This window comes from Pinus tabuliformis, chromosome 9 (assembly GCF_031772625.1).
Source record: "Pinus tabuliformis cultivar Carrire ecotype Pingquan chromosome 9, CPIR1, whole genome shotgun sequence".
Taxonomy (NCBI): Eukaryota; Viridiplantae; Streptophyta; class Pinopsida; order Pinales; family Pinaceae; genus Pinus; species Pinus tabuliformis.
Window position 1 is genome coordinate 1,000,315,691 of NC_142307.1, and position 18,701 is coordinate 1,000,334,391.

The 18,701-nt window shown below is 41.5% G+C and overlaps 2 protein-coding genes across 3 annotated transcripts in view; both read left to right on the forward strand.

Annotated features, from left to right (window-relative positions):
- The window catches only part of LOC149152096 (uncharacterized), a 170,729-nt gene that overhangs the window by 71,010 nt on the left and 81,018 nt on the right, over positions 1 to 18,701 (forward strand). The gene's annotated exons all lie outside the window — the stretch shown is intronic.
- LOC149152097 (uncharacterized) lies at positions 7,931 to 10,884 on the forward strand. Its single transcript, XM_089439556.1, has 3 exons — positions 7,931 to 9,685; positions 9,786 to 9,927; positions 10,062 to 10,884. The coding sequence occupies exons 1-3, from the start codon at positions 7,963 to 7,965 to the stop codon at positions 10,522 to 10,524; spliced, it is 2,328 nt and encodes a 775-aa protein (XP_089295682.1). The 5' UTR covers positions 7,931 to 7,962; the 3' UTR covers positions 10,525 to 10,884.

The following is an 18,701-nucleotide window of genomic DNA, read 5'->3' on the forward strand; positions in this document are numbered from 1 at the left end:
TGGAGGAGGGCCTGCATTCTGAACTCATCCAAGCCATTCAATTGGAGCAGCCTTTCTTGCTGTGCTTTGGTGACATCTAAGTCCAATTGGGTTGCCATTCTCAAAGTATTATACTCAAACTCAATAGAAAGTAGAGCTTTCTTTCCATAAACCAGATCATATGGAGTGAACCTAGTAGTTGTCTTCCAAGTGGTGTTATAGGCCCAAGTGGCCTCCACTAATCTGTTTGCCCAATCTCTCCTGCTGCTCACAACCTTGGTGAGGATGCTCTCTAATGCCCTATTTGTAACCTCTACTTGCCCATTTTCTTGAGGGTGATAGGCAGTAGATGTTCTATGTTTGATATGATGTTGCCTTAGGAGATTCTCAATCAGATGTGATGTGAATTGAGCCCCCTGATCAGTGACTATCTCCCTGGGGTACCCAAATTTGTAGAAAATATTTTCCCTTAAGAACTTAGCCACTTTCTCCTCTGTTGTTGCTTTGACAACCTTTGTCTTAGCCCACTTTGTCAAGTAATCAGTGCACACAATGATGTACTTTTTTTGCCCTGATGGTGGATCAATTGGCCCAATGAAATCCATGCCCCACTTGTCAAATGGCTCTAAGGCCACTTGAGGTTGTAGAGGCATTTCATCCCTGGGTGTGGGTTTTCCCATCCTCTGGCACTGATCACATCTGCTGGTATACCTTCTTGCATCTTGGTGGAGAGTGGGCCAATAATAGCCAGCTTGTAGAGCTTTGAAAGTTGTTCTCTTGGCAGCAAAATGACCTCCATAGGGCCCATCATGGCAGGCTGAGAGGATGTCAAAGAATTCCTCTTCCCTGACACATCTCCTTAAGATCTGATCTGGTCCCAGCTTGAAAAGATTGCCCCCAATCCAAGTGAAAGGGGAACTTTTCCTTACAATTGCTCTTCTACCTAGATGACATATTTGGAGGAAATTCTGTAGCGACTAGGTAGGTGGCTATGTCAACAAACCATGGAGAGAGCATTGAGATAACAAACAAGTGCTCATTTGGACGCTGATCGTCGACCTCCCTTCATCACCTGTAGGCAAAGCAAGTCTAGACAAAAAATCTGCAACTACATTTTCTTTTCCTGGCTTGTCAATGATAGTTAAATCAAACTGTTGTAACAATAGCAACCATCTAATGATTCTAGCATTCACATCAGGCTTGTTCATCAAATATTTAATAGCTGCATGATCAGTATGCACAAAATTTTGGTATCCAGTGATGTAGTGTCTAAATTTGTTTAAGGAGTGTACAACAGCTAAGAGTTCTTTCTCAGTGATAGTGTAGTTCAATTCAGCCTTAGACAATTTTTTACTAATGAAATAAATGGCATAGGGTAACTTATCATCTATTTGCCCCAAGGCTGCCCCCACAACTTTGTCAGATGCATCAACATGGATATGGAAAGGCAGAGCCCAATTGGGACCCCTAAGTATGGGTGCAATGGTCAATTTCTCTTTCAAAATCTCAAGGGCCTCTTGGCAGCTACTTTTCCAACAAAATTTAGAGTCCTTGGCCAACAATCCAAACAATGGTGAAGCCACTTTACTGAAATCCTTGATAAACCTCCTATAATAGCCAGCTAAGCCCAAGAAACTCCTAACATCCCTCTGCTTTTGAGGAGTAGGGACCCTTTTTATGATGGCAATCTTGTTTGGGTCCACTTGTATTCCCTCCTAAGATATTGAATGGCCAAGGACAATCCCTGCATTCATTAAGAATTCACATTTCTCAGGACTAAGCGAGAGGTTCATTTCAATGCATTTTCTTAGGACTTTTCCCAGATTAGAGAGAGCCTCCAGGAAGTCACACCCATAGGGAGTGAAATCATCCATGTAGATCTCCACAGAGTCATGGACAAGCTCAACAAAGATGCTCAGAACTGCCCTTTGAAAAGTGGCATGGGCATTGCATAGACCGAAATGGAGGACCTTATAAACAAAGGTACCCCAAGGACATGTGAATGTAGTTTTGTCTTGATCCTCAGGGCTGATCTGGATCTGATTGTAACCATTGAATCCATCCAGGAAAGAGAAGAACTTCTTCCCTACAAGACCATCTAAAACTTTATCAATGAAAGGCAAAGGGAAATGGTCTTTCTTGGTGGCTTTGTTCAATTCTCTGTAATCCACATAGATCCTCCACTTCCCATTCTTCTTTGGGACTAAAACTAGAGGGGACACCCACTCACTATCTGAGATGGGGTATATGAACCCTGCATCCATCAACTTTTGCAACTCTTCCTTTACTATGTCCTTGAGGGCTGGGTTCATTCTCCTTTGAGGTTGGCACACAGGTTTGCATCCCTCCTTGATGTAGATGTGATGAGTACAAACCGAGGGATGCACCCCTTTCATTTATTTATAGTTCCAAGCAAAGGCATCTAAGTGTTCTCTCAGCATCTTGCACAATTTCTCTTCTTGGTTGGCTGAGGGGTTAATCTTCAAGGTTCTAGATGGACCAAATTCTACAACTTTGACATGGGTAGGACTTGGGTCAACTGAGCATAATTCAGTCCAAGGACTACTCTCAGACTCTTTCACTATCTCATCAAGAGGCATGGTATTGGGGGGTTGGTTCTGAAGGATCTGGTCAATGAGGTCATCTTCATCAGGTTGTTCCCCTCCTATAACAACATCTAGGGTACAGATTGGGTAGGATGTTGTATGATACACTTCATCTTCCTCCTCCTCTTCTAGCCACAAGGGTAAGTCATGCTCAATGGATGGCTGAGCAGGAGGATACAATACCAATTGTTTGGACAAATGCCCATTCTTAATGGTCATGTTCCCAGCCTTGCAACTAATGTAAGCATCAATAGTGGCTAACCATGGCCTTCCCAAGATGAGAGGATAGCCATTGAATTTGGTTTTGGGTTGGAGAACCAAGAAGTCAGTAGGATACTCCTAGGAGTCAATGGAGACCATTACATCCTCAACAACTCCCTTAGGAGCTATTATGGATCTATCTGCAAGTTGCAACACTGTAGTGGTCTTTCTCAAGGCTCCTTGGAGGTTTAGTTTTAGCATGGTTTCTTTAGTCATCACATTGATGGTAGCCCCAAGATCAATTAGGGTATGAGGGACAATGATGCCATCAATGTGTACATCCACTACTGGACTTCCAGGGTCTAAGTATTTCGGAAAAATTACTGTCCCCAACATCAAATCAGATAATTGACCAATAACATTGATGGTGGGGGTGTCTCTTTTTCTTCTTCCAGGGTGTTTGAAACATTTCTCTTTGATCAACTTATTATAGATGGGAACATCCTTAATAGCTTGGAGAAGGGGTATTTTAACACACATATTCTTCAATTCTCCCAGAAGTTCAGTCTCTTCTGGGGTGTGCTGGCTAGGGTGGATCAATCTCTCAGGAAAAGGAGGTGGATTTACTTGAGGGATACTCTCTTCCTTTTCCTCTTCAAGTTCTTAAGGTGGAGATGGAGGTTGGTTATCTGGAAGCACTCTTCCAGACCTAAGGTTGATTTCTTGGATCTCCATAGCATAGGTAGGATAAGATGTCTCTCCACTGTAGACTTGTTGTGCCTGCTTGTTATTCGGGTTCAGATTGGGTTGAGCAGGCATCTGAGGTTGCTTGGGTGGAGCAGGATGAGTGAGTTGTGGTTGAGGTGGAGGTGGAGGCAGTAAAGTAGGAGGTTGGTTGAGTTGAGGCCTCCACCCTTGTGATGGGTTGTTCCATTGAGGAGGTTGGGGAGCATATGGCTAAAATGGTTGATTGACAGGTTGAGGAGGATATTGAGGAGCATAAGGCCAAGAAGGAGGTGTGGACCATGATGGATGAGTGGAAGAGTACCAGGGTGGCAAGGGTGCATTCTAGTTGGGATGGTAATAAGAGTAAGATGCACCTTGCATGCCCTGCTGGTATGGCCGAGGTCCTTGAGGCCTCCTTTGATTTATAAAGCAGAGTTGCTCAGCCCCACCTTCTGCCCCTTGGTATACAACTTTTAAACCAGGAAAAGAAGGGCATTTATTTGTGGCATGGTTTTCCTCAGACTGAGCAAACCTATATGACATTTAATGGGCATTCATTTCTAGGGTGCCTTCTAGTGCATTTAGGGCAGAAAATAGCTAGGGCTCTCTCTGCTTCCTCTTGTTTCCTCTTGATCTGCATGGTATCCATTTGCAAAGCAAATGTATGCAACATTTCACTTTTAAAGTCCTCCAACATGTTCCCAATCTCATTCTTGATGGATGTTGTGGAAGGAGAGGAATTGATCAAGCCTTGACTAGCCCTACCCTTCTTTCTAGCAGCCCTAGAGTGATTTTTGAACATTGTTTTGATGTCATCATAGGATAACTAATAGATATCTCCCCCAGACAACATGTTGAGGGTTTCTAGCATGTCCTCCCTGATCCCTCGGAGAAGAACTAGCTTGAGTGATTCAGGATCAAGGGTGCATTTGGCCCTCCTATAACTGAGTTGAAATCTCTCCTCATAGTCCTCTAGGGATTCATCAGGTCCAAGAGTCATTCTAAAGATTTCTTCCTTGGTTTCTTTGGACCTACAGTAGTCCATGTACTTGCTATTAAAGGCTTGTTGCATTTGAGCCCAGGTAGTGATGCTACCCCCAGGCAGACCCATAAACCAGTAACTAGTCCGACATGTTGGCTCACAGGCTGAAGGAACAGGTAACAAGAGCTCGACAACCGCCGAAAGGTCAGGAAGCAGAAATCTACATGTCCGCTTACATCTTGGATCTGTGCCCGTTAGGATTTCTGGGCTTGAAGTGGGCATGGACATCGGCGGGAACCTCTGTCAATAATTACCAAATGCAGCTTCAGAGGAGTTATTACACAACTATCAGATCATTTTGTCACCTTGGTGTACAAGATGATATTTGAGCAGGAGCCACCTTGCAGGTCGAAAACAACATTGGAGGCACTGATCAACATAGCGGATTGGTATGCCTCACCGTCCGACACCTTCATACGGATGTACAACACGAAGAAGCCTCTGCATGTTTTGCTGAAGTTTTCCATGGACAAGCTCGTCATGCAAGAAGTATCATACCACATCTCGGTAGGACTATCATCTAGGCTGCACTGGAAGAAGAAGGCACCTTGGCCCACTCTTCCATTGCGGATCGGGTTGTACAAGATACGGAACCTCAAACATGCGCATGTCGAAATAGAGGAGATCAAGAAATATCCTTTTGATGTCCGAAGCTTCAATCCGTATGACCCGCATTGTATTGTGAAAGATCACTGCGCGAGAGTACAATTTCAATGGATCCACGGGGCATGTCATTGGGCGGAGGAAGACCCATGGAGATATTGTTACAGCTTCTCTAGGCCTAATGAACTGGTTGGCATCGCTGTGGAATGGTTAGCGAAGCAACATCCAAGAGAGCAGCAACAACAGAGGTAAACATATCGGCGCGCGACAAAGGCAAGAGAAAGATTGTCGACAGCGCAGAGGCGGAACAAAGCTACAAGTTCATAGCAGACCCACTGGTGCAGAAAACAACTTTGGCAATAGAGGCAGAGAGAAAAACAGAGAATGGAGGAAACAGGAGCTGCGGAGACAAGAGAAGGAAGTGCAACAAGAACAGGTACAACAAGGGGCGCAACATGTACAGACAGATGAAACTGCGTCTGTACAGGTAGTCAACTCATCCGAATAGCTGGCACCAAGCAAACAGGGTGAGCAGTCGCAGGAGTAGGACTTCGCTCAAGAGATTGAACAAGCACTTGAGCAGATGGATATGGATATGGAGAAACAATAGTTAGAGCAAGACATCGACCTCATGCCTTACCACCAAGAGGTCGACCCACTAGCTTCACTGGATCCGAAAGAAGAGCAAGTCCCAAGCGACCAAGGAGATACTGAGATCCTTGGAGACAATTCAGAAGGAGAGATGCACAACATATCATTCGACGAGTCACAACATAGAGTTGTGCAATCTCGCAGAGTGTCTACTCCAAATGACAACAAATCTCATGCACAGTTTGAAGAACGAGTGATCGTGTCTGACGCAGTGTTGATAATATCGTCGATATTTCGGCGAAAATCGTAAATATCGCGAGATTTTCACTAAAACGAAATTTCGGCTGTAATTTCGCGCGATTTTTTCTCGTTTTGAATTTATCGCGATATATACGAAATTTCGGCGATTTTTTTGCAAATATCGCGCGACGACCATAAAAATCGCCGGCAGCCTTTATAAATTGGGGTTTGGCCCTAAATGAGCCATTTCTGTTTCGAACTTTCGTGAGAGCTGGAGCCTGGAGACGCTACGAAGTTCGAACGGTGGCTGCGGAGGGTTTTGGCTGCGGAGGGTTCCGGTTTAGTAGTTTACAACTTTCCAGGTATGCGTAATACGTATTCCCCAACCGTTAATACTTTGGCTGCGGAGGGTTGGACCCATTGAGCGTTCAGCCATATAATATGCATCCCCCAAGTAAACCCTTTTTTCATGTATCATATTGGTTTCAAATTTAGCGACGAAATTCTTCTATGTGTTACCTTGTAATTACTCGTTTAAATACCAATGATATGATGTGTTGAGGATTCAATCATGATAGATATGTAACCTAAGTGTCACACCTAAGCCCTTGTTCAATTTGTGGCGAAGTTCTAAAGCGACTTTTGGTTCAGGTTAAAATGCCACGTAGTTCAATCTGCCAGGATGTGTCATGATTAAAAGAAATGCCGCAAATATTTGGTGTTTAGGCTTGCTTCGTTGGTTCTAGGAAGCCACGGATAGATATAAATTAGACCCTTTACGCTCAGATGTTGCTCAGAACAGTTTCGCTAGATTTCATCTAAAGTTTACCACAGAAGGGTAATAGATTATAGGACTGCTGACAAAAGGACACTTTAGGATAACCACAGGCATTCAATCAATTGCCACGAGCCTCTTATGTCTGTTCCTTAATCTAAAGAGGCGTTCCTCTTCAATTGCTTGTTTGAGGGCAAAAGATCAAGGCATTAACATGCTGCTTATGTAAGGTCAGCTCTACTGTTAACAAATGTATATATACTTTCCTTCTTCCCTGCTCACAGAATTGTGCTAAACTTGCTGGCTCTAGAATGAGAACATCTATATTGATTTAAGATTAAATATATGATGCATTTTCAAAATTAAAATGGTTGCCCCAATGTATCTCCATGTGGATCATCCTTGCATCGTCACCAAAGAAGAATGACAGATGCAGAATACACATTGATTGCAGAGCACTGGATAAGATCATGACTAAGAATGATCTACGTGGTCAATCAACTTTGAGGAGAGATAAGTTCATTAATGTCCAACAAATGAGCAGAAAAGTAGGTCAATAGGAGTCAGGACTGCTGAGTACATGTGTCAATAGATAGTGGCAGCACAGAGGACAGCTCCTAAATAAAGAAAGATGCAGAAAGTAAGTAAAACAAAGTGACATACTACTCTAAACTCAACTTGAAGTAGTATTTTACAGGACAACTTTCAAGCTAAGACAAATATTCAAGAAATGGGGAACAGAGATTAAACACTTATCTTTTAACAAATGATGGTCCAACTTTCTTCTACGTTGTACTGGAGTAGATATTGTCTCCCTCTTGTGTTATATAGTAATTATTAATATACTGCCATGTCATTGATTTATAGAGTATAGAATTCTGTATATGACTATAACTTTACACTGCCTGTAGCAGCCAAATCGCAGTCCTCTAACGCTGTTATTGAATACATTTATATTTTATGATTTTAATGTCTTTTGACTCTTTTCTACATAGCTTGACTAGGGTCCTTTGTGTGAAGATTGCAGATTGTAGAACTTTGTTAAAGTTTAGTCCATTTGTCTTTGAAGAATGAGGATTTGATATTGAGACCTGCACCCATGGAATTTCGTAAATTCGTATTACTTATTAAGTTACTAATTCCAAATTTTTTTGGTGCTGTAGGTTTCCTTTTGAGTTAGCCCACTACAAAATACAAATATGCCAAAAAACTTGGACCCATTTTGGGAGTATGGGATCCCTGATGGTGGGACAAATCGTGCATATCTTTCATGCAAATTGTGTGGGGACAAGATGACAGGTGGGGTTACACGACTGAAATACCATCTTGCTAGACTCCCTGGACATGATGTTGGCATTTGTAGAGTTTCTAGTCCGGAGCTTATACGAAAAGCTCTTGAGGCAATTGAAGAAAAGGACAGAAAGAAGGAAGAGGCGGAAAGAAACAAAGCTGAACGTGCAGGTAGATCTTTTGGGATATCTTCTCCTGATTTTGATGTTCAGGGTAGTGGCCCTACTGGCGCTAGTGGGAGGGGCTCCACAACTGGCACACCATCACATGCTAGTGTGAATGCGAGGTCATCATTTTTTGTTCCACGAACAGGAGCTGGAGCACAACCTGGCATAAAATCGCTTGTCAAAAAAAAGGAGAAGGAAGAAGCAGATAGAGTCATGGGGAGGTGTATTTATTGGAGCGACTTACCTCTCAGCATCACAAAAACCAATCCATTTTGGCAACCAATGTGTGATGCTATTGCTGTTGTGGGCCCAGGGTACAAAAGTGCCACATATGAGGAGTTGCGGGGGCCAATTCTTCAAGCAGAAAAAGAGGACATCAACTCTAGATTGGCGGAGTTGAAACAGACATGGGAAGTCACTGGATGCACAGTGATGTCTGATGGTTGGACAGATAGGAAGGGTAGGACCCTTCTAAATTTCTTGGTACATTGTCCTAAAGGTACCATGTTTATTAAATCGTTGGATGCATCAGAACATATCAAAGATGCAGCAACGATATGTGAGTTGTTAGATGGGTTCATTCAGGAGATTGGTGTGCAGAATGTGGTGCAAGTCGTAACAGACAATGCAGCTAATTATGTGTCTGCGGGCAGAATGCTTATGGAGAGGCATCCCACATTGTTCTGGACTCCATGTGCAACGCATTGTCTTGATTTGTTGCTTGAGGATATGGGGAAACTCTCCTTCATCAAGGAGGCAGTTAATATGGCTAGGAGCATCCCCAAGTTTATTTATAACCATGCTATTGTTCTTAGCCTTATGAGGAGGTTCACAGGAAACAAGGAGTTGCGGCGTCCTGCCATCACACGTTTTGCCACAACCTTTATTACTCTTGAGTCTTTGCTTCGATGTCAGTACGAGTTGAAGCAAATGTTTGTGTCTAATGATTGGCGTGGTTGTAGATACAGCAGGAGACCTGATGGGAAAGCCATTGAAAAAATGGTGTACTCTGAGACATTTTGGCGTGGAGTAGAAGAAGCATGTGCAGTTAGCGAACCTATAGTAAAGGTTCTTAGATTGGTGGATGGAGAGAAGCCTGCAATGCCTTATTTGTATGAGGGCATGGATAGGGCCAAGGAGGCCATTCGTTCCTATTATGCAGACAAGGGTTCTGCTGGCCTTAATAGGCAGATGATGTTATGGGATGTGATCGATAGTCGGTGGACAGGGATGCTTCATCGACCCATTCATGCAGCAGCACTCTTCCTCAACCCTGCATTTGCATACAAATGCAATTTTCGTTTTGATGGCGAGGTGATTGAAGGGCTCCATTCCTGTATTGAGAGGATGGTACCTGATTCTGAGCTTCGTCGCAAAATCAGCCGCGAGATACATAATTATCAGGATTGTGTTGGCCTATTTGGCTTTGATGATGCCATTAAGGAAAGGGCCCTCTTCATGCCACGTAAGTGACAAGTCATCACTCATTAGAAATTATAAATTTGAATTTAATTATGTTTTAACTTTTAAGTTTTTGAATTTTTTATTTCATTATTTTGTTGTAGATCTTTGGTGGCGAAGCTATGGTGCAAGGGTACCAAATTTGCAAAATTTGGCTATGCGAATCTTGAGTCAAACATGTAGCTCTTCAGGGTGTGAGCGCAATTGGAGTGTATTTGAGAAAATACACGCCAAAAAGCGCAACAGGTATAACTTTGAACTCAAGCCTTCAGTTGAGCAATTACACTTATTGTAATTTTTAATTTTTAATTTATGACCTTCAAGTGTCAAGACTCAAGAGTCAAGAGTCAAGACTCATTACTTTTTTGACACTCTTACAGGTTGGAGTTCGCACGCCTCAACGATTTGGTGTATGTGCATTACAACATCCGACTTCGAGTGAGGCAAATAGAATCACCAGTGGATCCAGATGCCATTTCCTTAGACAATATTGATGTATTGTCTCCGTGGAGGGTGGAGTCTCAGGAGCCCATATTGGAGGAGTCACCTTCATGGTTGGAGGAGCCAGTGGCAGATGATCCATTAGAGCAGGGGCAGCAAGAGGAGGACTCGGAGTCAGAGGAGCAGCAGCACTTAGAGGAGGAGCAGGAGGAGCTGGAGGAGGACACTGCGGGAGCATCAGCATCAACACCATCTGCTATAGATATAGGAGAGCATAGCTGCATGCCTATCACTCATTATTTGACATTAGGTGCAGAGGCAGTGTCAGGGCCTTCTACTACTAGGGGCAGGCCTGACAAACAGCCCATCATGTTTTCCCGTAAAAGGGGGAGAGGGCAGTAGATAGATAGCTGCTAGTTTTATTTGTTATGCTACATGTAACTCATGATGATGAGATACTTTTATTATTATATGTGATGTTATTTTGTATTGGTTCTCCACATTTGAGTCCTTGAATGGACAATTATCAGGGATTAGCACGATTTGGTATCGCCTTTGATATATCATTTCTATTTGACATCATATATATCAGTGTTTTCTTCATATTTATGTGCCAATGTGTTTATTTCATGTTGTTATTGCTTTATATGTTTAAAAATCTGAAAAAAATGAATATAGTATGCATTTTTTATGCTTGCTTTTGTTGTTTAAATTCTGAACATGAAGATGTTGCTTTAAAAATTAAAATAGTTTCTTGAGTGTTTGCTGGGCACTGTATAGTTATACTCATTTAATGCCAATTTTTTGTTTTTTTTGTGCCCTAGGTTTGAATTAGTTCACTACAAATGTCAAATATGCCAAAAGCTTTGGACCCATTTTGGGAGTATGGGGAGGCTGTTGGTGGGGCAAATCAGGCACTTATATCATGCAACTTGTGTGGGACCAAGATGTTAGGAGGGATTACACGATTGAAATACCATCTGGCTAAACTCTCTGCATATGATGCAGATGTCATGCCTTGTATGGTTTCTAGTGCAGAGGTTATACAAAAAGCTCGTGAAGCAATTGCTGAACAAGACAGAAAGAAAGCTGCTAGGGAGAGGCCAATGGTCTCAGATAGATAGCTGCTAGTTTTATTTGTTTTGCAACTTTTTCTACATATAAGTTTATAACTCATGATGATGAAATACTTTTAAAGTTTTATATATGTGATGTTGTTTTGTTTGAGTCCTTGATTGGACAATTATCACTATCAGGGATCAGCAGGATGTGTGATGTTATTTTAATTTTTGTTTGAGTCCTTGATTGGACAATTATCAATTTATCACTATCAGGGATCAGCAGGATTTGGTATCGCCTTTGAAGTTTGATGTGTCATTTCTATTTGATATCATATATATCAGTGTTTTCTTCATATTTATGTGCCAATGTGTTTAGTTCATGTTGTTATTGCTTTATATGTTTAGAAATCTGAAAAAAAATGAATATATTATGCATTTTTTATGCTTGCCGATATTTGCCGATATTTTGCCGATATTTCTGATAAGATATTTTCCAGACCCTCGCCGATATTTTCCCGATATCGATATTATCAACACTGCTGACGTGCGCAAGCATCCAACAGCATTGGCCGATGCTACCAGAGCATATGCTGAAGCCACTAACTCGAGTGTTCGTTTCTTGATAGCTGAGAACGAGCGAATGGATAAGGAGTTACAGACGACCAAGCTGTTGGAAATATTGAGAGGGGGGTGAATCAGTATTTCTTTTCAATTGTTACTTTTACCAGTTAGATCACTTATATTTAGAACACAAAATGAACAATAAGAATAAATGCTTTTATTAATTTCTTCAATAAATCAAGTACAATATATGTAGGGCTCCAACCCTAGGTGAAGACACCAATCTTCAATCTCCTAGGCTCCAACCTGTATTTGCCAAGCATCGACTTGGACTTCCAAGGCTCCAACCTTGTCAATTTTGAGGCACCAACCTCAAGGGCTCCAACCCTATATCTAGTTCAAGCTCCGACCTGGTTTCTTGAGGACTCTGATCCTCTAGGGCTCCAACCCTATCTTATCCAAGGCACCAACCTTGAGTTTAGGAGCACCAACTCCAAGGACACCAATCCTATATTTGCCAAGCACCAACTTGGACTTTCCAAGGCACCAACCTTGTCAATTTTGAGGCACCAACCCTATAGCTTCACTTTGTCAAGGTATGTTTGGTTATACTTCATGACTCCCAATGTTTTCTTCAACAAGCCTTATCAATATTTAGCTACGCCTGCATTTAATCTCCACATCACATCATCAATGACAACCTTGTTCTTCACATGAAGGTGTCACCACTGCTCTTCATGTTACCCAAACAAAACTTCTTCAAGGTCACCTCATAATGGCTTCAATGCATCATGGTCTTCAATGATCTCCACAAATCTTCAATATGCTGCTTCACAAAGTTCTCCAACTCTGCCCTATTCTGTTCTCAAGAGAAGACTTCAACAAGCTCTATTTGTCCAATCCCAATAAATCAACACTTCGACCACGACAACTATGACAACTTTGACCACGACAGCTTCAACCACGACAACTACAGCAGCTTTAACCATAGCAACTACGACAACTTCGACCACGGCAACTACAACAGCTTCAACCATGGCAACTACGGCAGCTTCGACCACGACAACTACGGCAACTTCGACCATGACAACTACGACAACTTCGACAACATCAACTACGACAGTTTCAACCACGAAAACTACGACAACTTTGACCACGGAAAATACGGCAGCTTCGACCAAGATTTTATGCCTAAACATAATTATCCTTTTTTTCGTCCTAAACAATAGTCTCCTTGTTCTCCTCGACCTTCTGTCTTCTCTTGTACTTCGTATCCCTGAATTATTGCCTGAATTTCTGATCAAAATGAAGCGTTTAGACGTCTATTTATAGATATTTCGTTTATAACTGAAGGAGCACGTCTATTTGAAGTGAGGCCGACTTGTATGATTGAGTGTAGGTCGGCTTACTGCTAGGAATAATTTCCTTAACTTAAAAATTCAATATCTCACAAACTATTGGGAGTTTCAGGGCAAATAAAGGCTCATTAGAAAGAGGAAAAAATACTCTTTAAGATGGTCTAGGATCCATTTTCAAAGGATGCCTCCAAGGTGTCCAAAATAATTTTTCTTTGTGACTGTCCTTAAATTTTATGCATAAAAAGTTTGGGACAGCGTGGCTTCTTCATTCTTTGGCTTCTTCATTGTTATCAATGTCATCATAGGATCATAGAGTCATTATGTAGGAGTGCAACATCCATGTAGCATGACACATGAACAATGTCATGATATACTAGTGCAGTCATAGTGCAACATCATTAGGATAACTCCAAAATAATCTTCCAACCATCAAATGATCTCCAACCATGTTATCAAGACCTCATCAAGTGCCATCATCAATTGTGGTCATTCATCAAGAATATGACATCATCAAATGTAGTCCTCCATATGTCATCAAGGGCTTCAAAATACTTGGCACTTGGCACTTGGCACTTCTTAAGACTTCTTCATTAGTGACTTGACATATTAATTGATGACATTCTTATGAAACAAGAGTTATGACATCATCATTTGGAACCAGGCATCTCAACAATATTTTCCATTTCGTCTAGTGCCATATTGACATCAATGACAACCTAGATTAACAATCTCTCCCTTTGTCATTGACGGCAATATTCTTGCCCTTTCAACATTCTCTCCCCCTTTGACATCAATGGCAAACGGGGTGCCCAAGTACTCCCCCTGTCAAGCTGCTTCTTTTCTTTACGAATAGTAGTTCTTCATAGGTATGTTACTCCCCCTGTCATGGTGCTCTTCTTTCTGGCAATGTGGTCCATGATAGATGTGCTTAAATTCCTTCATGTGATGAACCAACTCCCCCTCATGAAATATTACCTGCTAATGATCAAGTGGAAGAGATCTTCAATAATAATCCATCAGATGAATAAGGATTATATTCTTCAAGGAGTGTTCTTGAGAGATGATCTATCAAAGAATGATTGTCCATATAGCTCATCAAGGATTTCATAAGACTCATTCACAGATGGCTTCTGTAAGAATGCCTAATCATCATAAGCTCCCCCTAACTGTATGCATGGTCTTCCTTTTGGTAGAGTTTCCCCATCAAATACTTGGAATATCGAGGATGACATCATCAGGTCAACAACATGTGTTGTTGGCTGGAGTGTTCAAGAGATTTCTGGATTCAATTTTCTTCCTTCTCCATACTTGTGTAACTTTCTTCTCTGGCACAGTTCTAGCTTGTGTAGGGGCCCAAGTCAAGTTACAATCACGTGCCATATGTCCAATGTTATGACACTTGAAGCACTCTATGTTGTTCATGAATAAGAATTCATGACTTCTTGCAAAATTGCTTCTCGAAGATTGATGGGAACCATTATATTTATCTTTGTGATATGCCCTACAATCTTTTGCCATGTGCCCAAAGTTCGTACAAGAATAACAATAACCAAGAAATATACTTTGGTACCTGGGAGAAGAAGGTTTCCTTGATGTACTTTTGAAGTCTTTTTGCCTTGGGATCCTTTGATGATAATCATTGCTTCTTGCATCCTTGACACCATCTGCATTTCTTCTCGGTTGAAGGTTTCTTCCATAGTTGTCTTGACTCTTCTCCTTGCCTTTGCTGGAACTGGGAGCATCAACATTTCTTCCAGGCTTCCTCACATCCTTGTTGTTTGAAGCATTAGGGTTTGCATCATTCTTTCTTGAGGATTCACCTGCATAGCCAAGACCCAATTTATCAAGGGGAGACCTTTGATGATTTAAGATGTCATCTAGGGTTTGAGAGCTTTTCAAGTTTTTATTGAACAAGTCAACTTCCTTTCTCCTTTCAACTTTACACAATCTTCATCTTTCATAACTAGTTGCTTCTTCATTTCTTCCATCATCTTGGTTGCTTCACATGATTGGGCCTTAAGAGAAGTGATTTCTGATTTTAACTTGGTGATGTCATCATCCTTTTCTTCTAGTTGGCATATCATGGTGTTTCTCTCCTTTTCTGCTTCATCAACTTGTCCTTCTATGAATGTCAAATCTTCCATAACCTTCTCAGTGCCTTGTGCTTGTTTCCTTGCTTCTTCTAGTTGAGATCTAAGGGAGGAGACCTCTTCCTTGTATTGACCAATCTCTGCTTCAAGTTTGTTCAAGCTTTTGTGCCTTTGTTCAAGGTGGCTTGACAAGGTATCTTCCCATTTCTTTGCCTTATCCAATTGATTTGTCATGGATATGACTTCTTCATGATGCTTTCTCTTGTTTTGATGAAATTCTTCCTTAATCTTGGCAAGCTCCTCATCTCTTTCTTGTACTTGAAGCTTGACAAGGTCAACTTCCTTCCTTGTCTTGTCCTGGTCACCAACTTGCACTTTCTTCTTAAGTTCCTCATTTTCCTTTTTCAAATTGTTAATCTCTTCCATGGTAGCCATAAGTTTAGTGAGGAGATCTTCTTCAAAATCTTTTTCATTCTCTTCATCTTCTAGGTCTTCTTTAGCCTTGATGTTATCACTCTTATCTTCACCTTCCTTGATGGGCTCTAGATTTCCTTCTTGTTTTCCATCATTTTCTTGACTAGAGATCATTGTCAATGCTCCTTTTGAGTGAAGATTATGAATTTTATCCCATATGTCTTTTGCTGACGAACATTTTTCAAAATTGGCCTTCATAGAATCAGGTAGCCCATTCAAGATTGCTTTCATTGCTCTTGTATTATGTTCCTTGGATTCTCCATCCATCATGCTATCAACAATCACTGATTTCCAGACTTCAATGCCTTGAGTCTTTAAGAAATTCCTCATTCTTGCCTCCCATATATCAAAGTTTCCATTGAACAATGGAGCCTTCATAAATTGATTGACTTCAATTTCGGTGGTTGAGGGAGACACATCTTTAGGAGGATTGGAGACTTTCTTCCTTGGCTTCGCCATTTGTGTTCTAATGATCAACCTTCAAGCTGTTAGGCTTTGAGTGAAGGTACTGGCTTTGATACCAATTGTTGGAAACACTGAGAGGGGGGTGAATCAGTATTTCTTTTCAATTGTTACTTTTACCAATTAGATCACTTATATTTAGAACACAAAATGAACAATAAGAATAAATGCTTTTATTAATTTATTCAATAAATCAAGTACAATATATGTAGGGCTCCAACCCTAGGTGAAGACACTGATCTTCAATCTCCCAGCTCCAACTAGTATTTGCCAAGCACCAACTTGGACTTCCAAGGCTCCAACCTTGTCAATTTTGAGGCACCAACCTCAAGGACTCCAACCCTATATCTGGTTCAGGCTCCGACCTGGTTTCTTGAGGGCTATGATCCTTTAGGGCTCCAACCCTATCTTATCCAAGGCACCAACCTTGAGTTTAGGAGCACCAAATCCAAGGACACCAATCCTGTATTTGCCAAGCACCAATTTAGACTTTCCAAGGCACCAACCTTGTCAATTTTGAGGCACTAACCCAAAGGGATCCAACCCTATAGCTTCACTTTGTCAAGGTATGTTTGGTTATACTTCACTACTCCCAATGTTTTCTTCAACAAGCCCTATCAATCTTTAGCTACAACTTCACTTAGTCTCCACATCACATCATCAATGATAGCCTTGTTCTTCACATGAAGGTGTCACCACTGATCTTCATGTTACCCAAACAAAACTTCTTTAAGGTCACCTCATAATGGCTTCAATGCATCATGGTCTTCATTGATCTCCACAAATCTTCAATATGCTGCTTCACAAAGTTCTCCAGCTCTACCCTATTCTGTTCTCAAGAGAAGACTTCAACAAGCTCTATTTGTCCAATCCCAATAAATCAACATTTCGACCACGACAACTATGACAACTTCAACCACGACAGCTTCAACCACGAAAACTACGACAACTTCAACCACGACAACTACGGTAGCTTTGACCACGACAACTACGGCAGCTTTGACCATGACAACTACGGCAGCTTCGACCACAGCAACTACGACAGCTTCAACCACAACAACTACGACAACTTCGACCACGGCAACTACGTCATCTTTGACCACGGAAAATACGATAGCTTCAACCAACATTTTATGCCCACACATAATTATCCTTTTTTTCATCCTAAACAATAGTCTCCTTATTCTCCTCGGCCTTCTGTCTTCTCTTGTACTTCGTATCTCTGAATTCGTGCTTGAATTGCTGATCAAAATGAAGTGTTTAGATGTCTATTTATAGAGATTTCGTTTATCACTGAAGGGACACGTCTATTTGAAGTGAGGCCGACTTGTATGATTGAGTGTAGGTCGGCTCACTGCTAGGAATAATTTCCTTAACTTAAAAATTCAATATCTCACAAACTTTTGGGAGTTTCGGGGCAAATAAAGGCTCGTTAGAAAGAGGAAAAAATACTCTTTAAGATGGTCTAGGATCCATTTTCAAAGGATGCCTCCAAGGTGTCCAAAATAAATTTTCTTTGTGACTATCCTTAAATTTTATGCATAAAAAGTTTGGGACAGCATGAGGAATGTTTGGGACAGCGTGGCTTCTTCATTGTTATCAATGTCATCAAAGGATCATAGAGTCATTATGTAGGAGTGCAACATCCATGTAGCATGACACATGAACAATGTCATGATATACTAGTGCAGTCATAGTGCAGCATCATTAGGATAACTCCAAAATAATCTTCCAACCATCAAATGATCTCCAACCATGTTATCAAGACCTCATCAAGTGCCATCATCAATTGTGGTCATTCATCAAGAATATGACATCATCAAATGTAGTCCTCCATATGTCATCAAGGGCTTCTAAATACTTGGCACTTCTTAAGACTTCTTCATTAGTGACTTGACATATTAATTGATGACATTCTTATGAAACAAGAGTTATGACATCATCATTTGGAACCAGGTATCTCAACAATATTTTCCATCTCGGCTAGTGCCATATTGACATCAATGACAACCTAGATTAACACAAGCAAGGAGGAGAACTGGTTACAGCGTCCGCCTGAGCAGAATTGAAGAAGGCAATACTAGATGAAGTATTGTCCCTTGAGATAGTCATGTGGGCGTTGTATTCCAAGTTTGGTACCATGCATACGGTAGTTGTCCATGTCAACGGTTGGTAGCAACGATGTGCTAGGAGGAGCACGTACCTTATCAAACTTGCATACTGCTGTTGACTACATGCGAACATGGACAATGAGATACAAGGGAGCCCCATTACACTTGCCCAAGATGATGAAGCCCAGATCAGTCGAGCTGAAGGCATGCATCTGGAGCCAGATCCAGAACTATGAAGAACTCCCGCAACTCATCACTAGTTTGCAGGATTCCCATGCATGGGTATTCAGGAGTATGGATGTTGTTGTGCACGCACATGTGATCCCATCTATTGGGATACTCACCGAGGCAAAGACAAAGGCACAAGTCCGACTGGAGTTTGATTCGTACTTTGTCGAGTTGATGCGCATAGCCATCAACGCAACCTTGGTGATTAGTGCAGACACCATGCATCAGTATGTC

Bases quoted from the DNA above. Each gene is read 5' to 3' on its own strand.
- LOC149152097 (XM_089439556.1), top strand. From the start codon at position 7,963: ATGCCAAAAAACTTGGACCCATTTTGGGAGTATGGGATCCCTGATGGT. The intron at 9,686-9,785 runs GTAAGTGACAAG...ATTTTGTTGTAG, and splicing joins AAGGGCCCTCTTCATGCCAC to ATCTTTGGTGGCGAAGCTAT. The intron at 9,928-10,061 runs GTATAACTTTGA...ACACTCTTACAG, and splicing joins CACGCCAAAAAGCGCAACAG to GTTGGAGTTCGCACGCCTCA.